The sequence below is a fragment of the Hydra vulgaris genome, chromosome 03 (genome assembly GCF_038396675.1).
Source record: "Hydra vulgaris chromosome 03, alternate assembly HydraT2T_AEP".
NCBI lineage: Eukaryota > Metazoa > Cnidaria > Hydrozoa > Anthoathecata > Hydridae > Hydra > Hydra vulgaris.
In genome coordinates, this window is record NC_088922.1 from 51671288 (window position 1) to 51696731 (window position 25444).

The window sequence follows — 25444 nt, forward strand, 5'->3', positions numbered from 1 at the left end:
AAATTATACGTCATATTGCTCTGTTGCAAATTAACTGAAATAATAATTTATTGCAATTGTATATTGCTAATAAAAAATTTTCGTTGTCATTTTCTTTTTTCTCAGCCCAAAATTATTATAATTTGAATAAAATTGCTATAGATACAAAAAAAATTTCTTTTTTTTGTTGTTGCCCAGTGTAATTCGATAGTTAATGATTCATTATACGGTTTTGAATACTGAGAATTTATATATTCTGAAAATGAACTAACTTGTGAATAAAAATGTATAAACCGCCAGCAGTGCCATCACCTCGAGCATGGTGGATTGCTTTATAATCTGGAATTTTCTTTGGAATTTATTGCAAAGAAAAGCTCTCAGAAATGAAATACAATATTTTCCAAAATTAGTTCAATAAGCTGATTAACAAATGTTTTTTCTTTTTTGGAATACAAATTATGAAAAGGCAAAGAGGTTAGATTGCTTTTACATGAAGCATAAGGCAAATAACATTAAAAATAAAATGCAATTTAAAAACTATATTAAAAATATTAAGCTATATTAGGCTTATATTAAAAACTTTCATTTTAATTGATAGAGTCTTGGCATATGAGTAAATCGATTCATGAACTTAATAAGGCGTGCGACATGTACGATAAAGAGGTTCGAGTTTTTTTTTATTATTACTACCCCACGCAAAGTTCGCATAGTTTCGTGATAATTTACGATATTTGGATTAAAATTGTAAATATATTTTAAATATTTTTGTTGATTTAAGTTTTGTTTAATGATTTGAAATTTAATTAAAAGTATTTTTTTGTATTTTTTTGACCCTAAGCATTTTTTTTCTATTTTATAAACGCTTTTTTATATTTTTTATAGCTTTGTTTTGAATGCATTTTCGCGGTTTTCTGGAATAAGAGCGTCAGATCTTTTTGACTTTAAGAACAAATATATTGAGTTTTATGTTCAAATGCAAATCTTCCTTTTCCCCAGATTTTTTCCCTATTTATATAGATTAAAAGAAAAAAATTAATACACTTTAAGAACTATAGTTTAATTCGGCAACCTTTTTTAAAAATAATTTTGGAAAAACATGCATTTCGATTCATAGAGCTTTTTTCTGGAACAAAATAGTTTTAAAACATTTTTACTTTTCTCTTGAATAAAATTATCTCTCTTTTAAGAAAAAGAGAAATTATTTTGTCTCTTGATGATATTTTTTTATACTTTTAAACGCGTAAAAGTTTGCTAATATTTTATGTATTTATGTCTGTTTAAATTTTATGAGGTTTACTTTCGACGACAAGACCTGATTGGTCTTCTGCGAGTATCCGCGTTCCTTTTTTTAAACAATTTTAATACTAAATACAAATTTTAATATTAAAAAAAGGTACAAGTTAAATGGATTGGTACAAAAAAAAAAGTCTAAAGAACGCAATTTTCAGAAAAAAGCCATCAGTTTTGAAGACATTTAGCGCACTGTTGCATTCATCACAAATTATGCAGAAGACCATGTGTTAGTGCTTCCTGGACGAGCGCCTCATTTTAAACGCAACGATATAAAGTTTACGTCAACTATTGAGACAAAATTTAAAGTGTTAAGGCGTATTAGGCACGTAAAAACATATGGATCAAACTTACATCGTTCATCATAAAGGTTTGACCAATGACGAACTTATGTTGAAATTTTCGAAATAACATTTTGATTTATCGAGGTGCAAACAAAAAGTGTGATTGCTCGCGGAAAATAGAATACCATCTCACAATTGTTTGCCAAGAGTGGTCACTATACAAATTGATTGTGGAGCAATCACAACAAACTTGTAGAAACAGTTAGCTAGACAAGTTTCCCGCAAATGATCACTGTTGGCACCCAAAGTTATTGAACTACATTTTTAACAGTTCAACTGTCAAGTGATCTTCTATTTCATAATTGACGAAGCCTATATCACCTGAAAATAAACAAATGTCGTGTCTTATTTACATTAATTTTAAAACAAGTTTTGGACAAGAGGAGAGTGATATTCAACGACAATTGCTCAATGAAAAAACGAATAGTTTTGTCATAGCATTGTTAATAGATTGTGTGCATTGGTCTTCACAAGTTCATTTTATGATTTCTCAAGTCGATTTTCCATAAGTCTATTTTATGATTCCAGGTCATACCTAATTTTCTTTGCTTTTATATGAAAAATTCATTTTTCTGACTTTTTATTTTTTTACTTTAAATAGTAAATTTATATTGTTTAGAACATATGTAGGTAAGTGCAAAAAAATTTTTTGAAATTTATCAAACCATTTTGTTTTTAGAGCTGTTTGAAGTTGAAGAAAAAAGTGACGCAAAATATTTATCTTAAAACTGTACCAATACTGTTTTTTAAAAATAACTTTGAAGTGCTATACATCAAATTAATTCCATGAAATTAATTTTTTTTTAATTCTGATCTGTAAATGATATTTAGTTTGTTAATTACTAAAATAAAAATAAAAATTGAAATTTAAACATTTATTTTGTCTAGTTTTGTTTGAACCTAAAAAAGTTCTAAATTATATGAAAATATATTTATTTGACTAAAAACAAAATGACGGGAAAGAAATGGCTGCAGGAGGCCGCAAATAAACTCAAGTTTGATACAATACAGACTTTCTATTTTTATGTGTAAAAATTCCACAGTCCGGTTATCCCCAGAAATTGAATAATTTAAATTTAAACTTTAACTGAGCGTATGTGTTGATATTCGAAGTTGCGTAATTATAAGAATCAACTTTTACGGAAGATTCAGGAATACCTTACTCATAACTTGTGACAAAATGTTAATGATAAAAAAAAGAGAGTTAGAAGAAATTTTACTAACTTTCAACATCAAATTAAGTTCATTGGAAAAATCGAAGCTAATTTTAAAATAATCAAAGTGAGATATAATCTAACTTTAGAAGATGAAAAAGATAACATCAAGAAAATTTTGAAGCAAATTAAAAGACATGTAAAAAAAATTTAATAAGTTGAAACAAAATAAACTTGTGGCCAAATCGGAAACTTGGAGATACGAAGTCGGGATAAGCTACCCGGAAATCTACCTGCATCAGCATCATTATCATCCGGGGGTGATATAGAATGATAGGGAGCTCCACAAGCACAAAGACGGAAATCAAAAAGACGAACGTAAAAATTTAACTGTTGAAATTTATTTGAATTTCTTAAGCATCATGTTATTTGGGACACCCTGCAGCTATTTTTTTACTTTTCATAATAAATTATCATTCAATTTAGTGATCAACCTGAAAAACACACATTCAACAAAATTCTGGATAATTTTGTGGACATCGTAGAAAAACATGCGAACGAACTGGGAGTAGATAAGTCAGAATACTTAAAAGTTGTCCAAAAACGTGAAAAAAAGATGGGGGAAGGAGGAAGGAGTAAAGCTCCCAACAATATCAGTACAGGAAGCAACTGCTTTAGTCTACAACTTGGATCTATCTATAAATAAATATCAGGTAAATATAAAAATATAATATAAAATCTGTAATCAAATACTATCGCAATTAACGGTTTTTATTATTGTACATTTCAATTTTAAATATTTCCCCAGAAGCTGAGACTTAAGCTTCTTCCAAAACTAAAGTTGCCAACAAAGAATGATATAGATGCATTTAAACGTACTTTGCTACCTAAAGAATTGAGCAGTGATGACAAGCTAACTTGTAGCGAAGTTGTTAAGGATAAAAAAATGCTCTGAAGACAGTAAAAAGAAAAGTCTTTAAAAATGTACGTGAGAAAACAGGAATGCTCCTTGATTCTTCTACTTCTATTGGTGATAACACTAACAATGGACCAATTGCAGATCGTTTTTTTAGTCCATAAGGAAGAGAATTAATCTGTTCTGTAATTCTTAAAACAGAAAACCAAGATATCTAAGTTCAATATGATCCTTAACATTAACCAGCTTGTTGGTGTTAGCAAAAAAGTTGATCCTGATAAAGTTTTAAAAGTTGGTTATGGATTGATGATATTCCATAAACAGACATTTCCATGGGCTATGCTTAGCCCCAGCTTGCATCTAATGTACGCACATGCCTGGAAACTGTTTATGATTACAAGTGGATCATCTATTGCCAAGTACTCTGAGCAGTCAAGCGAAAGCTGGAATAAATACATTAGGACTTATAAATGAGAATAAGTTGTAAGGCAAGACAGATGTCTTTGCAAATAAATAAACATGACATTTACTGCAGACTGATAATAAGAACACATCCAATGATTGCCAGTAAAAAAAGACTTTTGCAATGTGGAACATGTGGAAAATTTGGACAAACCACAAGAGGGTGTAAAGTAGACGTGAACAACATACTTAGTGAGAAAAAAAAAAAGATAATTCAAGAATGTTGTCTATGACCATATAAAATCAATAAGACTTATATCTGTGTATTATTGTGTTTAATGTTAAATTGTTATGAACTCGAATATATTTCATTTTGGATAGAATATGATATCCTCTTCCAAAAATTAAATTAGCCAGCATTTACCCATATATTAGTTATACCACATCCCAGAATCAAGTTGGCTCTAAAGCAACCTAGCCAGCTATTAGCTTGCTGGTCACAGGCATTGCGGCGCTATTTGTTATATGGGGCAGTGGCGGAAAATTTTTTTTAAAAATATTATTTTTTTAATTTATATTTTAAAGTTTATTTAAAAAATTTTAAAAAGTAGACACATGACTCTCGGCACCCCTCCTTTTCCCCACCGTTGCCTGGGTGAGTGCACACACGAAAAATTCTTCGGCCCAAAAAAAATATAATATACTAAAATTTTCACAAGATTTCAATAACAATTAATGGATTTATAAATTTTTTCCAAAAAACCACATTCTGGGCACACTGTGCAGATGGATGTTTTGATATGCTCAAGAAAACATTTAGATATTATGCTGTGTCGTCACAGGGAGAATATGACGGCGATAAATTGTGTAAATGACGGCGATAAATTGGGTAAATTAGACCCAGCTGATTGATAAGGAGGCAACATTTCGGTCCTTTTCTCAACACTGTTAAGTTCAAAAAATATCAACATTTTTGTTTTGATGTTGGACATCCGGGCAAAGTATTCGTCAAAATGACAACGGAGAAGAAAGAAACAAAATTTACCCTTTGAAACCAACGTAGACAACTTTTCGCAACAATCACCTAATCAAATTATTTTATCTGGCCTTCCACTATAGCGTCAATGATATTTATTTAGCCAAATTCGTTAGTACGCAAAGGAATCTCTGTAAGACGTAGTTTGGGCTTGTGCTTGTAAAATAATCGTTAAAACACGTGAATTTTTTGCTCAAAAACTGCAATTTTTTACGGCGCGAATAAAAATGTTTTAAAATGAAATTTTAAATTCGATTAAATTTTTTAAAAAGTAATAATTTCTGTTACAACATTCTAAATACAACTATGATAAAATGTAATTATTTGAAAATATATACACATATATAAAAACTATAAATACGTAAATTATTATTTGTAATTACCTATTTAATTTATTTTTAATTTTAACGAAATAGATTTTTACGAGTATTTTAATAAACAATTTACATTTTTAAAAATTTTAAATAAAATACGGATATACTAAACTTTTTGTGACCGCTTGAGATCTTAAGGTAATTATTACATATTAATTTATGATGAATTTTTAATATTTACAGCAGCAGAAAAAATTCAGCATTGTTACAGCTTTTTTTCAAAATACCTTAAGCTAAAAAAAAATTCAAGTTAACTTTTTTTACAAAATAAGCTAATTAAGATACCTATATACGTTATTGAATAATTAATTTGCAGAATTATGAAGAAATAAAAATTATTAGTTTAAAAAAATGTTTTACAAAGTTTTTACTATTTTTTTTTAATTGCGTTTCTCTGGAAATAAGAAAAAAGCATTTTAAAGCATTTGGAAAAAAAGCTGTAGTATGAACTTAGTGTTCCCATCAATGCTTAACGTATAACATAAACAAAAAGTGTTAATTAAAAGTGCTAAGTTTACAGTACTGACGTGTACGTCGGAATTCGCAATTTGATTATCGAAGAACATTCCTAAACAAAAATATACAACATCAGTTAAATTCCAACTCATTGAAAATTGAAAATTTTAAAAAACAGCAAGCAGTTTTGTAACTTAAGCCCCTTGAGTCTTTCTATAATGATCTTTATATATATATATTTTAAATTTTTTTCTTTGGATAGATTTGCAAGCTCACTGTGGCCCAACCGATGGATATTTATCGCAAACGCAAAAATAACCATCAGTTAAAATGTCTGTTTTAGCCATTGTTTATTTGTATAAATAAATGCAACTAATTCCAAATTCGCAAAATCCAAAGCGTTTAATCCATTTACGCTAAATACTTGTTCTGCAAATATTTAACCTACAAATAAAGTTCGTATTAAATATAATATTCAATCAGTCTTTGTAATATAAAACCTATCGGTTTTCAACAGTATATAGATATCGTCATTAGTTAATATATATTTTATTGATACAATTGAGATGAGCATAAATGATTTATGATTTACACGACGATACGTGAATAATTGATATAAAAACAAAAAAACAAAGCTTCAGAAAAAAGAGAGAGTTACGAACGATTAAGCAAATGCTATGAGCGAGCAGTTTAATAACTCACTCGAAAACATAACTTCTAAAGTAAATTTATTATCAGAAACGAACCATGTAGCTGAAGCCGCTTTTTTCACTTTACTATTCATAGTGGCTCTCCTGATGAATTTCGTTGTCATCATATCTTACTTCAAAACAAAATGTCAAACAACGCATCTAAAGCTTCTTTTCAATTTATGCGTTATAAATATAATTGGAAGTGGAATAACATTTCTTTACGGAAAAGGTGACGAATGGTTGCTAAAAAAAAACGTGTGCTTACCGATGCTGACGATTGATATATTTTGGACAATATTGTGTCTATTTTCAAATATCCTAATAATTACTGAATGTCTCATTAGTACAAAACAGCAGTACAATAACAAATCATCAGAAACAAAATTTATGAACTTTAGATTAACAGTAATATTAATATGGGTTTGTGCAGGAATAGTTTCCATGGTTACTTATATGTTATTACAAAGATCTGCAGACCAGAACCTTTGTTATATGTACCAATATTATCGTCAAGATTTATATTCAGCATTTCTTTATGGCTTTGTGATTGTACCTATGTTGTTACTTGTTAGTATTGAATTTTGGATACATAAGATTAAAAGAAAACATGAAAGAACAATAAATGCAGAAAAACCCGAAGAAGAAAATATACAAATAGACATTAGCAACAACAAGGGCACATTTGTTTTATCGCATTTATTGTTGCTTAACTGGTTACCTTATACGGTTTATATAATTTTATTATTGAATTGGGGGGTTAACGATATATATTTCAATGAAATAACTTATAAAATGTTGAAAGTACTAACTTTCTTCAAATGTATGTCATGTTTACTGCAGCCTGTTTCTATTGTATATTTCAATCGTAATATCAATGAATCTTTTAAAAGGATATACAAGAAAATAGAGGAAGAACTTTTAGGAGAAGAAATAAAACCTGTTAAAAAGAAAAAAAGGTTACAAAGACCGAACAAAAAATCATCGCTAACAAACATACAACCCATAAAACAACCGATTAAATCTTCAACTTCTCTAAGTTCAGCAGAACTTGAAACAGAAATGTGAATCACACAAATTTAATAAATGTTAGTTTGATTCTTAATTCAAAAAAAAAAAAGATATCTAATTCATTGTCCTATCAACATGTTAACTTAAAGAGACTTCTGAGAAGTCATTACCTGAAAATAATAGTTATTAAACAAAAAGATTTTTTTTATTCGAGAGAAAGTTTTATTCAATTGCTTTGCACTGTTTTTAATTGATTATTAGCAACCGAATAATTTTCTTTACTATTTGACAAAAAATACAAATTTAAATAGAACAAACCATTTCGACCTAATAAAGCAAAATATTTTGAAAAAAAGAAAAAAACCCAAATCATTTTCATAAGCATAAAAGCATAGAAAGTTAGAGAGGAAAAAACTATAATAATAAATATGGTAACGAATCAAGTAACCAACAATACGTTTAGAAAAAAATAATAATAAAAAAGTTCAGTGAAATAATTAAATAGAAACTTTAACATATAAATAGAAAATATTTTTTTGTAATTTTTTAATATGCTATTTGAAGATATATTTAATAAAAACTGTTTTTTCGTTGCAGAAACGTTGCAAAAACCAGGCAGTAAAAACTAAAGAAAAAAATCACTAAAAAACTAAATTAATTAATAGTGGTATAAGTTTTACATACCTTTAAATATTACACATTTATTAAATTATATTTATTTACAATAAATAAATAAACATTAGAATAAAAAAAAGGGAGGTATTTTAAAATTACAATTATTTGAAGAAAATAATAGTTAACTTACTGGCCCACCATTAGTTTCGATTTTTTGCAGAGATAAAACAATAGTGTCTTTTAATGATTTTATGGAGATTTTTCTTGAAATCTAAAAACAATAAAAGAATATTATTATACTTTTTTATATCAATGTTTTTATACTTTTTATATTAATGTTAAGTTAAAACTTTGACAATACCTGTGGTAAAATATTTTTTAATGACTGATTGAAAGAAGTTCCAGTTAAATTGCTAACTTGTACAATTATTTCCAAAGTGGGTTTAAATCGTGCATCTACAAGCTAAAACAAAATAGTTTCTATAAAAATGTAACTGACAAACAAATACACAGCTGACTAATAAATATATGATTTTTTTTCTTCAATTTCCAATAGGTGCTTATGATAAAAAAATGTTTTCCTCATAAAATCAAATTAATTCTTTAATTAAAAGCTTTCTTAAATATTTTAATAACTTCTACAAGTAGTTATCTTTTAATTTAAAGTGCAAACATAATTTATTCTAGAGATGTCACGAATATTCATTATTCGATATTCGGCTACTTTTTTTAGCAAACTATTCGATCAAATACCGAAAACTAGAATGTAATTTAAAAAAACGCTTAAAAAAGAATAACATTTAATTATTTTAACAAAAAACTAGCATATTTGATACCTAAAATCTATAGGTGGCAAGTTATGATAAAAACATTTTCATCGTTTAATGATAGCAAATAATTGCATTTTCCTAATAAATTATACATACTTTCAAAAACACCTTTCATTAAGCACACAGCCACCATCAAATAATAAGAGCATTTTAGTAACTTCTGTTAGGATAATGTTTTGCTCTTGCTGACCATCACATGTAAGGGTTTGCTGTCCAATTTAAGCAAACAGTTTTATGTAAAAACTAATTTCATTTGCTATTGGACTTCTCCACATCTTCATATGTGTGCATAACTTCTGTTAAATTGGTTTGATTGTTTACATTTCTTTTTCTTATAAAATGAAGATGAATCATCAAAGATCCTAGATACTAGATACATACTAGATATAGACACAGATATGGATACTAGACACTGTTGATAGTTCATCAGTGCCAAGCAGCCTTTTACATTGCACTGACTTAAGCTTTCACTGAGAAAGATTTTTGTTTTGTTTGTTGTGATTTGACTAATCAAAGGAAATAAGATTTTGAAAACGCATCAATAAAAAAAGCAACCGTAAAGTTGTCATTTCCATTAAAGTAAAACAATGCTTTAAGTTTAAGTTGTTGCGAATATATCATTTTTAATAAGTTTGTTGTTGTTCTATATCTATCTATAGCAACTTCTGAAACTACTTCAGAAATGGAAGATACATCTGAGTTGGTTATTTTTGTAATCTTTTTGAATGGTAACAGCCGACAAATATTGTGTGCTGAGGCACGACCTAGTCAGAATAATAAAACAAAAATGACTACAGCATAGTTAACATATCCACTTCAATAAAGCAGGTCTGAACCCTCAAAATAACTGTCGCAGAATATTTGATGTTTTGGTCGAGCGCCTAGCTGAATACTCGGTATTCAGAACAATCACTACTTGTGATATCTCTTATTTTATCCATTATAGTTAAAGTTTCAAACTACTAAAATCAGACAGAATTTAAAAAATAAAATTGTTGCATAATGGAATTGCGAAAAATTCTTGTACTTAAACTGCAAAATGTTGTTCCAATTCAGAATCATTTTGAGGGCATTGAAAAAGTGTAAAGAAAATAACAAAAAGATTCCAAATCAAAATTTTATTTTTAAAGTTTTTTTATTTTAAATAGTATTAGTAAATATAGCATCTTTATTTGTATCTAATACAAAAGATAAACGTCAACAGACCATTGTAAACTAAGAACTTCTCTACAACTTAAATAGAAGTGATATTGTAACATTGTTACTGGCTTTGCAAGCAATATAAAACTAGTATTAAAAACATTAAATCTTGTTTTGTAAACAGGATACATATTGATAAGGTTTTTTAAAAAGGACATTAATTGATAACAATCTTATAACTGAATTGCCTTTATCTTGTATCATTTTAATAAATAAATGGATGTCATACATATATACTGCAATATATTGTTAAGCACTCAACCATAATCTATCAAAACCGTATATTATGGAGTGTCATAAAATGTTCCCAAGGTATTGTTTTCTTAATGAAATTTCTTATTATTATTTTTGTTGTCTGGTGGTATTTAAAAAAAACACAAATTCTCTATGAAATTAAAAAAATGTGATTTTCAAACATGATAGCTTTGAGGCCCAATACACAGCAATTTAAAAGTTGTTAAATTCTTTTGATCTCATACAGTTCACCCACCTCAAATCCCTGGCTATTTAAAATGGATTTGTGCAGGGTTAACTAAGTTTAATGGCTAACTAATATTCTTGTTAACCTCCTGCTATCATGTCGAAGAGCTTCATATAGATAACTTGCAAATGTTTACATTCTCGTTTTCAAAAAAAGATGCAAGCACATACTTGTAGGCAGAAAAAATAAATAATTAGAAATTTTCCAGTAAAAACATTGTGATATTTGTATGTTCTGCAAGGAAATTTATCAACTGTTTTATTTTTTAACAAGAATTAAAACAGTTGTTGTGTAGCTAGTTACTCAAAAAGATGTGAAAACTAATGTAGAATTAAAGTTTATAGAGTTTCTTTTGGAAAATCAATATTAAAAGTATAAGACATAGAAACTGGATTAAAGCTAATGGATTAGCCTAATCCATCTTATTTCATAACTCCAATTTCTAGTTCAATCTAAAAAGAAAAGAGAAAAGTGTCCTATGAAGCTTTATGTAAAAAACGACATTCATTTGGCTATCAATACTATCATCTGTGATATAGATTTAAACAACTATACTGAGAAAATACATTATGACACCAAACCACCTAAAAGTAAGTGTTGATAATATTTCTGAATATTATCAACACAATATTTATAAAGCGCTAAAACTTTTTACTTTCAATTAATGCAGCACAAAACTTAATTGAACTATTGAACTTGAAAATATAAGCTTTACTTGAACAAAGTTAATGTATTTCGTACTAAAATCAAACATTAGGCGAACAAAAGAACTTTTTTAAATCTTATCTTAAATAATGTTAATGTCCTGGTTCAAAAGGATTAAAACTTAGTTCACTTGCGATTGTTGTTGGAGGACCATCTTAATATTGTGCTTATAAAGCTAAAACGAAGTCCATCAAGATAATGCTTTTCTGCAGTAGCCCTGCAATAGTATAATATCTTAATATTTTTCTGCTAGAGTTGCTAATCTGATTTTTGGTCAAATTGTTGAGCAATAAAAAATAACCTATAAAAATGTTTTTGAAAAAAAGTTTAAAGACTGTTTGTATTATTGATTGTACTGAAGTTTTTATTGCAAGAAAAAAATTGACCTTACAATAGCAAACTTGGTTCACTTACAAACATATTGATACCATTAAATTTATAACTGGTATATAATAAAAAACCACAATTAGTTTGCTGAGGCAATTAGTTTATTACCTGCTGGCTGGAGTGGTTGTGTATTAGACAGATTACTATATCAAAATAAACTTTTATCAAAAGCTTAAAACTAGTGACTATATACTTGCTGACAGAGTGTGCTGATTCCTATTGCTTACTACTGGTATTTGATAACTATTGCATTTCTTTTATGTAAAATATTTTGACTGTATCTACCATATTTAATAATTTGCTGAATAAAGTCTTCTATAACAGCTTAAATTTCAATTTACTACTATTAATTCACTACATAGATGATTCAATACTAAAGATTCTATCTGTGCAATATTAAAAATCATAGCTTTTACATAAGAGTATAATTATCTGGAGTCAAAGTAATCTAGACAGCTTTCTTGTGTTCCTATGCATTTGAATAAAGGAATTTGATAAAATAAAATGTTTCTCACTATTTATATGACTGTGTGGATCACTCATTTTATATAAGATTACCCATAGTATTATTTATTAAATAATACTATGGGTAATATAGTCATGCATTTGTTCGTCTTAATATGGGTGTTGTTAATTAATGTAAATGTATATTATCGAAGTGGCCTGCAAATTTTTATGTTTATTCTCCATGAATTTTCCCTGACTCTTATAAAAATTATTTGATTTTCCAATGAAGCCAATCAAATTCTTTGACTTTTGCAAAACTTATTTAATTCTCTGACTTTCGCAGGATGTCCGGCAATCTGCTTTTCTATAAAGTAATTTATAGAGAAGCTTATATATATTTAAAAATTTAAATATATTTAAAGGAGGGTAATTTTGTTTTAATTTGTCTTTTTTTTTTTTTTAATTATTTAGATTTGTTGTAATGACATTTTTTCAAAACTCGGTCATTTGAACATGCTATAAACTTTCCTAACATTTCTTTTGATTTGTCAATACTTATGGTTACAATTAGCAATTTTACAATACAAAATATTTCACTATGACGTTGCACGGAAAGTCATCTATAGTTGTGGCCGTAAATAAAACTGTTAAGCTGGAGAATCAACTATTTAAATCACTGAATTAAAGCTAGGATGGTGTTGATGCAAACAATGAGACAATGCTGTTGCATTTTAATCACCAGAATGTTAAGAGCATCTGGTTAAAGAAGCACAGGCTCAATGGACAGGAACCAGATAGACCATAAAAGGTTAAGAAATAGTAAGGTAAAGATAAAACTTTTCACTTTAAATACCTTTATGCAAAAACAAATATATAAGTTTCTTATTTTAAAATTATTTACATTAGACTTTTAAGAAATGCAGAGATTATTGATGAGAGATTATGCAGAAATTGCAGAGAATGTGAACTTGTGAAAAAAAACAGACCATTAGGTAAAAACTAACAAATATGGAAATTTTTCAGGTTTTTGGCAAAGAAATTTTGCTACATGAAATTCAAGTTACATCTCTCCAAAATCAGGCAAGTTCTTATTCTGAGTGATAAAATACACATAGATCAATAGAATGATCAATAGAGATCAATAGAATGGCTGACATTCCTCTCACCTGGGCATCGTGGTTTTTGACCTGGGACTTTTTTGATTCTGCAACCTTTAAAGTAAAACTTAGTTTCATAAGTTTTTATATTTTAATCTAATTATTTAAGAATAATATGTCATAAAAGTAACAAATTGTTTAAAAACAACAATTTGCAAAATGGTTTAAAGTCAGATGTAAAATACAAAGAAAATACTTTTTTTTTAATCAGTAGAAATATAATAAAAATGAAATCGATAGAAATACCACTTTGATTTTATCTTCAAAATTAAATGTAATAATTTTTTAGCAATGTCATTTTAAACCTTATTTTATCTACACTGCATTATTTCTAGTTTTACACTTTTAAGATCAACAAGACTATTGGCAGATGTATATCGAATTTGAGCCTGCTGCAGAGGTAAAGTTCTAATCATAGTAAAACAATATGAGGTGTTAGGATTCATTTACCATGGTGCAGACATTAGCATCTTTTGACAAAGATTACTTTATAGAAATGGTAAAAGTTCAGTATTCAACCCAAAAGGAGGTCTAAAAAGTATTAAATCGGGTTTGTAATTTTGTCTCCACAAATACTTCTAACAAGAAAAAATGAAAAATAAAAAAAATTTTCATATAAATATGACCTCTATGCCACTCATTAGCCACTTCGCATAAAATTTGGTTGTCGAAAAAAAATTAAGGGATTGGCTATTCAACATTCTATTAAAAATATTTCATATCAGTGAATTAAAAAAGATAGAAAGTCAATAATGCCAAACCAATATTAACTTTAAAACAAATTGATTGTCCTCAAAGTACAAAATCAAAAATATAACTTTTATATAACGCAAATATAACACTTATTTCAAAATCTAAAAGTACATTATTTAACTATTCTAAACTTTATATTACTTACTAAAGCATTTTTAAAAGGTGATGTAAGTTTTGGTAGTAGAGGCACAAGTTGAATATTTGCATTTTTTACCATTAACAACTGCATAAAACCTTCATAGGCCAAAAAAGAATAAGGATGTAAAGTTTCCTTTAAACCCTGCAAATGAAAAATTTGATTTTATATCACAAAAATATATAGTTTTAAAAATGTAATTTAATTTTAATGTTATTTATATACAATAATAGTAGTAATAACAATATTAATAACAATAATAATAACAATAATAGTAATAATAATAATAATAATATATGAAAATAATCTATATAAAAATAATAAAATATAGATATAAAACTAACACTCTAAAGAATTAAAGTATAAACTAATATTATTTTAGTACTCTTGTTTAAGTCATTATTATAAATATGCTTGTATAAAAAAAAAAAAATTTTGACAATCAACAAATCAACATTATTGGACAAAATATTTTGCTAACAGACACCACTTATTAGTTATATTTTGTAATATTAGGAGTCAGGTCAAGTTATCCTGCTACTGGTAACAGGTAACCCAGTACAACATGCTTCATGTCCTGCTGCCTTGTAGGATATGCTTTTTTAGGCAAAAGCTAGGAGAAGCCAAATCCAACTAAAAGCACCCCCAGCCTTGGGACTCTGGGTTGAGTAAAGAGTAGAGAATGCATCTCAATAAAAATACCTCTCTTGGGCAGATATTAAAATGCATCTGGCTACTGTCTTGTAGAAGGCCTATTAGGCAAAGACTTAAGGGGTAAACAGATTATATCTGCTGAGTAGCCTCTCACCCCTTCTTCATCTATTAGGCTAGCATAGATGTATTTATAATACATTGTTTCCAGTTTAGGATGTTGAATGCTGGATCTTCTTGACTCAATACATGCGTTTTGTTTGTGTCTCTTCTTTTATGACTAGGCAACTCATTCTATCATCTCCTAATGAGGGTACAGCTATAAAACTCAGTTTTATGGTTTTGAGGCCAGCTGGTAGTCAAGTTTCCCGAACTCTGTGGCGGCTCTCAGAGAGGCCTGATTCAATCAACAGCTGATAAATATCAGAGTACTAACTGTGCCATGTTATGCATAGATGGTGTCCTTGTTCGTACCTTTGGTGTGCATTGTCGAGGCCACATTTGGAGCCCTTTGTTACAGTTTTGGATTTATTAATAGTAATAAGACAATTGCTTGTACTTAAATAGTAATTGCTTGTAATTAAATAGTACACTAAGTACTATCTGTGCTTTGAGTCAAGTTCTTTGACAAATTAAAAAATGACTTAAGTATTAATAACTATAAAACACAAAAAACCATCGTCATCACCAAGTTAAATCTATCATTAACTAATATTCGTGGTCTTCGAAGTAACTTTTCTTCTTTTGAGTCTTATCTCTTGCAAAGTTCACCAGACCTACTTGCTCTTTGTGAGACTAATTTGAGTTCAGCTGTCTCATTTAGTGATCTTAGTGTTGATGGTTATCTTCCTTTAATTCATAAAGACTCCAATAGCCTGGGCATCTACATCCGTAAGAATTTAACCATTTGTTGTGAAACTAGGTTTGAATCCACAGACTATTCTTTTATGTGCTTTTGTTTAGCATCACTTCACTCTATTGCCTTTCTCTTTGTTCTATATTGCTCTCTTTCATCTCAAGACTGCACTTTTTTTGATGTTATTTCTGATAAAAATCACTAAGCCCTCTCTGTTTTCTACAGCTTGTGCTCTAAATAACATACCTATAATAGTCTCACAGAAGTTTTCTCCAGAGCTGTCGTCTATACTTTCAAAACTATTTAACAAGTGCTTATCAGATTCTTGTTTTCCAGTGCTGGAAAGGAGCATTTGTTATCCCTATTTTCAAAAATTCTGAAGAGCAACCTAATTCATATTACTATTTTTGTTTTGATCAAAGAAATAACTTTTTTGAAAACATTAAAAATTTAAACATCAAAAAATCTAAAAAAAAATTTTAAAACCTCTGCAAACGTAAGCAATAAAGGATCAAACTCTAATGATTCAGGAGGTTTTGTCCATTGCAATGAGTGTTTAACTGAACCATGAACTAAACTAAAAAAAAAAAATTATAAATATAATCGCAATATTAAACTAAAAATGTTTAATCAAAAAACAAACACTTTTACCGGCAAGGGATAGCGCCTCTAGCATAAGCTGACATAAATATTGAATTGATTTCTTTTTTGTTAAACTGAAAAGTTGTATAAAATGGTGTGCAATATGGAGTGCAATATGGTGCTTGATCTTCTCCAAAAATTATAATATATAAATTTATATATCAAAAATATTCTTACAGGGTCAACTGTTTTTGGATTTAATCGATCAGAAACTTTGAATGACTGATCACACTTTGCTGGTGTTTGCTCTTTTACTGTAGAACTTTTTATTCTTTTAGGGGACGCAACCACAATATTTGATGCCATAAAAATTTTTGTATGTATACAACTCCAAAATTATTAAAAGTTTTTTCTCAATTTAAAATAGCAAGCATAAAATTACATTTTAATTGCATGGTTATAAATTAATTAAAAATGTATTTAAAATGATAATACCAACTATTTATATTTTGTAGATAAAAAAAACCTAAATTTTCCAATAATGATTTTTATTTTAAATAAAATTTAAAATAAAATAAAAATTCAAAGTATAAAAGTTTCAATTAAAATATTAAAAAACAGTTATAAATAAAATGAGTCATCATCATAAGCTTTTTAAATGTTTAACCATGGAAGAATATTGTGTATATATATACAACCCGTGGATTTAGGGAAAAATGAGGTCGGTAATTTATTGACTCTCAAACTATTACAGGTCGGCATCAGGTCAATAGATTTAAAAAAATTTGAAATCAGGTCAGCAAATATTAAAATTTGAAATAAAGGGGTTACCATAAAACATACAAACAAGGTTGGCAATTTTTTACTGACCTCAAACACTTTAAGGTTGACAGTTAGGTTGGCATTGCCGAATGCTGACCCTAATTCCGAAGGTTGTATATATGTATATATATATATATATATATATATATATATATATATATATATATATATATATATATATATATATATATATATATATATATATTGTATATATATATATGAATATATAATGTATGCATTATATGAATATATAATGATTTATGAGAGGAGTAAAGGTTTATAAAAGATATAATGGTTTATAATAGGTAAAATGATTTATGACGAAGGAAAAGGTATATGAGAGATATAATGGTTTATGAGAGGTATATTGGTTTATAAGAGATATAATGATTGATGAGAGGTATAACAATTATAGTTTTAATTTGAAATCAAGGATAAATTAGTTTTATTTTGTTTGAATATTAATTTATTACTATGGGGCTGTCATTAATCATGTCAAGATTTGTTTTGGCAACTTTCACTTCCCCCTCTCCTTTGTTAACAACTTCCCACTTCCCCCCCTCTCCTTTGTTAACAACTTTTCAAACTTCCAGAGACCCTCTCTATAAAATTACGTCAACACTCAATACCCCTACCCCCCTTCCCTTAATAATAAATTTTCTTTATTAAAATTTTTTTTTTCTGCTTTCCCTTATCCTTGATTTATTTTCCGTTTACTTAAATTTATTTTTTTCAGAAAATTGTTAAATAGTCTTTAAATTACCTTTAAGAAAAATAAACTATTACTACTATTATTTTTAACTTATTTTTTATAGCTTTTCTCGTTTTGCTTTATATATTAAATGAATCATATATTGAGAGTTTTGAATATTTATCACAATTTATGTACAGTGCACAATCCGTTAAGGTACCATTTCTTCCCACTTCAACTTCAGGTCTAATCCAATTTAACCACAGGTTATGGATCCCTGTTATAAATATTTAAATAATATAATGTAGACCATGTACAAATCTTTTTAGTTTGCACAGCACACTAACCAACAACAACTTTGAAAAAATAATAGTGTTGCGAGTAAACATTTTGTGTGTGCTTATTTAGTTCTGTGTGATTTGGATATTTATAAAGTACAACACCATTTTTAAAAGGTAGGAATGAAAATAGCTTTATTAAAATACTGAAGGTTAAGTGATTGTGTAACACAGGACTGCAAAAGCTGCCTAATTTTCCTTTTTTTTAAGTAATTAAATTTATTTAAAAAGTAACATAGTTGACGTCAACTTGTCTTGACATCTCCCCTCCTCCTTGTCAAAAACTGTCAAAAGAAAAGGACCCCCTTCCCCCCTATTTTATTGACGTAATTAATGGACAGCCCCTATCTAAAAAATTAACAATTATTAAAACAAATAAAGCACGATAAAAAACAAAAAAATTTATTATATAAAATATATTATTTCAATAATTTATTGAAAAAAAAGAAGCTGTTTGCATAGTAAGACTTAATAAAATGAAATTTAGAACCATTATTTACAAGTATGTTGTAATGAACTTAAAATTATGTTAATAAACAATGTACATTATACTAAGGTATAAACATTTTATAAAAGGAAATTATTTCTAAAATAACTTTAATAAAATTTAATTCTGTTTACATGAATTAAATAATAATTTATTTAAATAAATAATTTAGTAATTTAATTTATATTTTATTTTATTTTAATTTTATTTGTACCGGATATTAATCCTACTTTTAAAGTTTTAATTAAAAATCACAATCAAATACTACAATGTAACAATATACTACAATGCAAATATATACTACAATGTAACAATATACTACAAGGGCGAAGCATACAATAGTGTTTTCAAATAAAAAAATAATTTTAACTTCCTTTTTTTTGGCGGCGATAAGAGATGCGGGGGAGGGGGTAAGAGGGAGTTGGACAAACCAATATCGAATTCAGGTGTTAAAAATTTTAAATTTGCTTGTTTGAAAGCGTTTGCAAAAAATTTGAAAAAAGATTTAAACAGGCTACTATTTTTTTTCAGTTCTTTATTTCTACACAACAAAAATTTTTCTTTAGGCTAAGTAGGAAGTGAATGAGCGCGAGAGCAGAGAGAAACTCTCCTAAAACGAACATGGTGAGCCATGCGAGCTTCTCCTTTAAACTGCTTTTTATGAGAGCTTTTGATTTTTGCACAAGCTATCTGTTGATTTATATAAAAATTGCTTATTAAATACAAAATTTGGTTTTATACTTGTAATAAGCATGTTTGTAACATTATTGTTACAATAATATAGACATAACAAGCGTCATTTTTGCGCTGTGAAAAAACTCTAGAAGTAAATTTTTTTTTTTGCAAAAACCGTGCCTGTTTATTATCCAATGAATTAAATTTTTTTGACTTTCATTTTTTCATTTTAGTTACAATGATAATTAAACTTTTGAGAGAAAAATTAAATTTTAGGGGAGTGTGGGCAAGTGCGAGAGCTAAACTCTTACTTCCCGCCGAGGCCTGTGTGTATATATACACACACATGTGTGTGTATATATATACTATATGTATATATATACACACACACATATGTGTGTGCAGAAATCATTTTTTCCTACTTTTAAAAAAAATCTGTATGTAAAAAAGTAATCAAAAAAAGTTAGCTAATGTATATTTAGATATATGAGCCCATGAGATGCATAGTGTTAAAAGTCACTTTTTTCAATATTTTGAGTTATTGCCACCAATGTTTAGCATTTTGTTTATTCTATTACATTGCAGAGTGGTATAAGTCTAATGATATCGATAATGATGCTGGAACTGTTTTTTGTTATGCTCCTCACTAAACAGCTGTTTTTTTCACAGCCATAGTGATATTAGTCAGACTTCTCAAAACTAGATATGAGTGACTTATACCACTATGCATCTCAGGAACTCATATATAGATATGCATTTGTTAACTTTTTTTAATTACTTATATATGAAAAATAAATTTTTTTAGACTTTTATTAAAAAATTTTACAAATTTTTTTTTGCTATGTATTTCCTTTAAACTTAAGTGTATTTATGTGTGTTCATTATATATAATAATTAGTTAGGAGGCATTGTTAATTTACATTTCAGCAATTTTGTAGTTTTATGAGGCCTGCAAGTTTAAGCAGGTAGACAAAACAACAAATTTGACAACTTTCTGCGTACTTATCTTATTTTTAACTAGATTGTGGGGTAAACAGTACTTCCGCTTAACTTATGAGTTGTTTTAGAACCTCTATGATTAACAATAAATATTTAACATTCGGTGGTTTTCAATGTACTTTAAGAAAACTTATTCTACATACATACATATACACACAACTCAATAGTTAAGTGAAAATACACTGTATATGCACTAAAAAACAAAAATTTTAAAAAAAGAGTCCCTAGAATAAAAAACAACAATAAAACTATAATACATTTAATATAAATACATATAGTTACATATTACTAAATAAAAATTTGAATATAGTTAGGATTTTTCATTAATAAAAGCATAAAAACCTGCAATAGAAACTTCGTCACCTTTAGTCGCAAGCAAATCTAAACCCATGTGTTCATCCCACTTCCACAACATTCTTCTAGAAATACAATACTTTACATTAGCTATAGAGTCTTTAGTACCTTCAAAAACTGATTCTTTTGTTTCAGCATTGTAAAAATAAAATTTGTTTGAAGAACGAGTTTTTTGCAAATGCCATGGCTCTTGCAAGCGTTCAACCAAATATAACCCTGTTGGAACAAAATACTTTTCAGAAGAAACATTGTAGGTAAGTCTTTTTATTAAATGTGGTTTCATGTGTCTGATTTCCATACTTTTAAAGGTTTTTTCCAAATCAGTTAATGCATAATATGATTTTATTTGGATAGGAACAATATCATTTCGACATGGTTTTGAAAGAGCTTTTACAAATGATTCACAACATTTAATTCTATCGCTGAAAGCTTTATCTCCTACGTATTCATCTCCAAGATAAACAGCATCAAGTATATGTACTGCAAACATTTTACGTTGGCCTCGTCCATCGCCTTTAAACTCATTAAGTAATTCAACATCAATCAAAGTAAACCTTGGCAGCTCTAAGTTCATTTTATCAGCTCTTTTCCAATCAGGATAAGAATGTTCAGCAGGATCCCACTTAAAAATATTATGCCTACCTAAACTGAATAAAAAAACACGCTTTCCTCCTGAAACTGTGAACTTGTAGTCATAAACACTTTTTATTCTTTTTAATGCTTTTAAATCAAAAAATTCACTATTTTTACTCATCCATTCAGTTGAGGAATCCTTCATAAGTTTTTCAAACTGAACATCTGGATCATTTTTAGGGGGGCTAGACCGAGCTATTAGAGGAATTTTCCATGCTTCTAAACATTGTTTTCGAACTACTGCATGATCAGGTCCAGTTAAATTTGTATTTTGAACAAATCTTGCAACCTTTTGAAGCCCTAAAATCTGTCTTGCACCAATGGAATTGTTAGAAGTAAACATGTAATGAAAAAATTCTTTACTTTCTTTAATTATAGATAATGGGACAATTTCCTGTATGTCTCTTTTAGTTCTTTTCAAATTGTTAATTTGGTTGTTAATATTAAACATGTAATCATGTATTGCACCAGAGTTTTCACGTAAATCTTTACAAATTAAATAACGTTCTGAATTAGCAGGACGACTAGTAACAGGTTTAAAAATACAAATCTGATCAAAAGCTCGATACATTAAATAAACAAGACCAATACTAAATGGAGTAAACAAGTCAAAGACCTTGCATATAAAATGACCACCTTTTCTTAAAACTGATAAAGCACAAAGAAACTGACATAAATAAAGCTGTTTCGATAATATCTCCTGAATATTCTCCTGACCTTCAACAGAAAAACCTCCATCAGCCATAACAAAATGTAAACCTTTATTATCTGAGTTTTCCAGAACATATTTTCTAAAAGCAATAAGATTTTCTTTCTTAAATATATCTCCATCACCATTATAGCCTCCTTCTCCGTAAAAACAATCAAACGATTCTGGTGTTCCTGCAATGTAATCAGCAAGATTAAAATCATTAGCCCACTCAGCTTTAATGGTCATCCCGAAACCTTTTGCCCTCCATTTTGATCTCCAAAAAACATATTCTGAAAAACCTCCAGGGCCGGCACAAATATCAGCAAAGTAAAGCAGGTCTAAGGGATTATTTAAGTCTCTCTCAATGTGGTTAGTAAACATATAATTAAATGAAGCATCAATTTCTGCCATTTTCATAGCTGCACGATTTTGGAAGATAGCACCTCTAATAGTTTCATATGGATTAGCTCTTGTACGGGCATGAAGAAATTCTTTTTGGCCTAATTTATCAAACACATTTTTGTTTTTAATAATACCATCTAAAATATCTGGCTCACAAAACTCATACTCATCTGTGATAAATTCTTTTCTATCAGCCTCAATCATCCAATTTCTCATTTCAGAAGCATTTGGCATGTCTAACTCACTTTTTGGAACCCAGTCTGGTTCTTGACGAACCATTATTTCTTCTTCAACTTCCCACGAAGCATCTGGCTTTGCATCAAGACCATCCAGTTTAAGACCAAGTCCTCTTCTGCCTCGTTGATTTGATGCCTCTATTATATTCACACGCCCAGTTTCATTTTTACCTAAACCTTTCCCTTTTGCATAACCCATTTTTGACATCATTCGTTGTGCAGCTGAACTGTAACTTGAACCAAAATTATCAGGGTGATCATCTTCTTTAAATTTCTTTTCACTTGGTTCATTATCAAATGAATGTTTTCGTTTGCGTTCCATTTTTGTAAATAATGAGTACCTTAAATATGAAATTGTCATGGATATATTATGTAGGAAAATAAATATCAAGGTATAAATATTATAAATACAATGTCAACAAAAAAATTAAATAAATAATTAACATAGTTAAATAATAGATAACACACACCAAAAATTAAACACAATGAAAATAAAATACATCAAAAATGAAAAACAACTAATACAAAACATGAAAATCATAATAAACCAAGATGACACAATAAAAATGTAATACATTGATACAATAAAACAGACAAATAATTGAATCTATCCTGTAACAATATAAACTAAGATAAGCAAATTATGAAATTGGCAGTTCTGTTAAATCCTTTAAAAGATACGCATCCTAGATTATTTGTTTAAAGATATGCACCCTAGTTTGTTAGTTTAAAGATATGAACCCTTATTAACTGTTTTAAATATGTGACCTAAACTTTGAATGAATGTGACATACAATGAATGACAACACATAACAAGAGAAAAAAAAATGACATACATTGAAGATGGCATATAATAAATGCAACATGCAGTGAAGATGTTATATAATGAACACATACTCGTGATAATGACTCCTAATCACAAGTTATAAAAATAATATTAAGTTATGATTTGAAAAAGAACATCAAATTGTATTCAAAATTCAAATAAAAATTCTTTCAAAGCAAGTCAGAAAAATTGACATGAAAAATGTAGTTACTAGTAACTTGTAAACAATAAAAAATTAGGTCCAAAACAATGTCAACATATGGGCAGCTAAAGGGGATCACCTATCACATGTTTTTTTATGTTTGTAATTATGCATGTCAATATCCTTGTTTTAATACTGTTATAACTGCTCTCTGCTTTAATTTTAGTAACATTTTGAACAAATTATTATACTTCAAGTATAATAATTTTCAAGAAAAGAGACATTCTTTCCAGGTAATAAAATAATATTAATTCTTTCCAGGTATAGATAAAATACATCCATATATTCCTTAAAAATGTGCAGATAACATAAGTAAATCCTTATTTAATTGTTTCAATAATTCATTAGAAACGGGAAATTTACCTAAACATTGGCTGTCACTAAACATTACTCTGTTATTTAAAAAAGGTGACTTTAATGACATATCTTAAATGGAACTGTATATATTTGATGACACATCTTAAATGGAAGTGTGTATATATATATATATATATATATATATATATATATATATATATATATATATATATATATATATATATATATATATATATATATATATATATACATACACTATGATATATTTTAAATTGAAGTATATATATATATATTAGATGATATACCTTAAATGGCTTAGATATATATTTGATGATATATTTCAAATGGGAAAATTAGATTTATCAACAACAAAACAACAAATTATTTTTTGTTTTTGGACTTTATGTTGATTCACAATATTACAATATAATATTTTAAAAAAGACACTTAGATTAGTAATAAATTTAGTAATAAAGTTAAAACACAGCAAAAAGATATGAAAATACTTATTCTTAGAAAAATCAGTTATAGGAGCAACTACAAATTCTCAACTTATAAAGTTTAAGCAAACAAAGCAGTTATATTATTCAAATGTATAAATTCATTAGCAATGTAGACATTATTAATTCACACAGCACACATAAGGTCAGAATCAACAGCTACAGCAACAATTAGTTACAAATTCTTTTTAAAGATTATATTTTTTTCAAATATCACATTGTTAAAAATTGAAATAGATTGTAGACACAAATTTCAATAAGTAAATTTAAAAACAAATTAGTGTATAATTAGGTCCAACATGATCTTAAACTTGTGATGTCAACAACAGATGTTAAATTCTTCCACAGTATTTATCTAAAAACAAATCCACCCTTTAAATATACATCTACCCTTTAAATATATATCCACCCATTAAAACTGCCTTAAGCTGCCCATGATTCAATGTTATAGACCTATTTAATTTGAAAAATTTAATTTGTTTAAATATATAAAAAACGTGTTATTTTAGGTATTTACAAATTTTAAATAAAAATTTAGATTTTATCTTATAATTTGATGTTATTTTATAAATCCTATATTGTTTAGGGTTAAAACAAGTTAAATAGAAAATAAAGCTTACTTAGTTTATATTCATAATATTGTTTCTATTCTAGAAATTCATAAATGATCTTAGATGATTTAGGATATGAAAAGACAGAGAATTAATACAAAAAATTCAAGAATATTCAACTCTTTTACTCAAAAAACAGAGAAAAATAAAATTTATCCATGTTTTAATATTTGGTAGTTATAAAATTGATATAAATTCATTTAAATAA

The 25444-nt window shown here is 27.8% G+C and overlaps 2 protein-coding genes across 2 annotated transcripts; both read right to left on the reverse strand.

Annotated features, from left to right (window-relative positions):
• Positions 1-5873: 5873 nt before the first annotated feature.
• Positions 5874-16940, reverse strand: LOC100206074 (PACRG-like protein). The gene is made up of 7 exons (XM_065793609.1): positions 16689-16940; positions 16521-16585; positions 16356-16446; positions 14372-14506; positions 8628-8729; positions 8457-8537; positions 5874-6063 (listed from the first exon to the last, which is right to left on the reverse strand). The coding sequence occupies exons 1-7, from the start codon at positions 16815-16817 to the stop codon at positions 6010-6012; spliced, it is 657 nt and encodes a 218-aa protein (XP_065649681.1). The 5' UTR covers positions 16818-16940; the 3' UTR covers positions 5874-6009.
• A 3766-nt stretch (positions 16941-20706) lies between these two features.
• On the reverse strand, positions 20707-24163 carry LOC100209744 (cap-specific mRNA (nucleoside-2'-O-)-methyltransferase 1). The gene has a single exon (XM_065793610.1). It carries the CDS (start codon positions 23138-23140, stop codon positions 20774-20776), a length of 2367 nt encoding a protein of 788 aa, XP_065649682.1. The 5' UTR covers positions 23141-24163; the 3' UTR covers positions 20707-20773.
• Between the last annotated feature and the right edge of the window lie 1281 nt (positions 24164-25444).

Excerpts from the sequence above, each read along its gene's own strand:
- LOC100206074 (XM_065793609.1), bottom strand. The coding sequence starts at position 16,817 with ATGGCATCAAATATTGTGGTTGCGTCCCCTAAAAGAATAAAAAGTTCT. Across the intron at positions 16,586-16,688 it reads ATCCAAAAACAGTTGACCCT|TTTAACAAAAAAGAAATCAA; the intron begins GTAAGAATATTT and ends ACAACTTTTCAG. Across the intron at positions 6,064-8,456 it reads TCGAAACTAATGGTGGGCCA|GAATGTTCTTCGATAATCAA; the intron begins GTAAGTTAACTA and ends ATTTTTGTTTAG.
- LOC100209744 (XM_065793610.1), bottom strand. The coding sequence starts at position 23,140 with ATGACAATTTCATATTTAAGGTACTCATTATTTACAAAAATGGAACGC.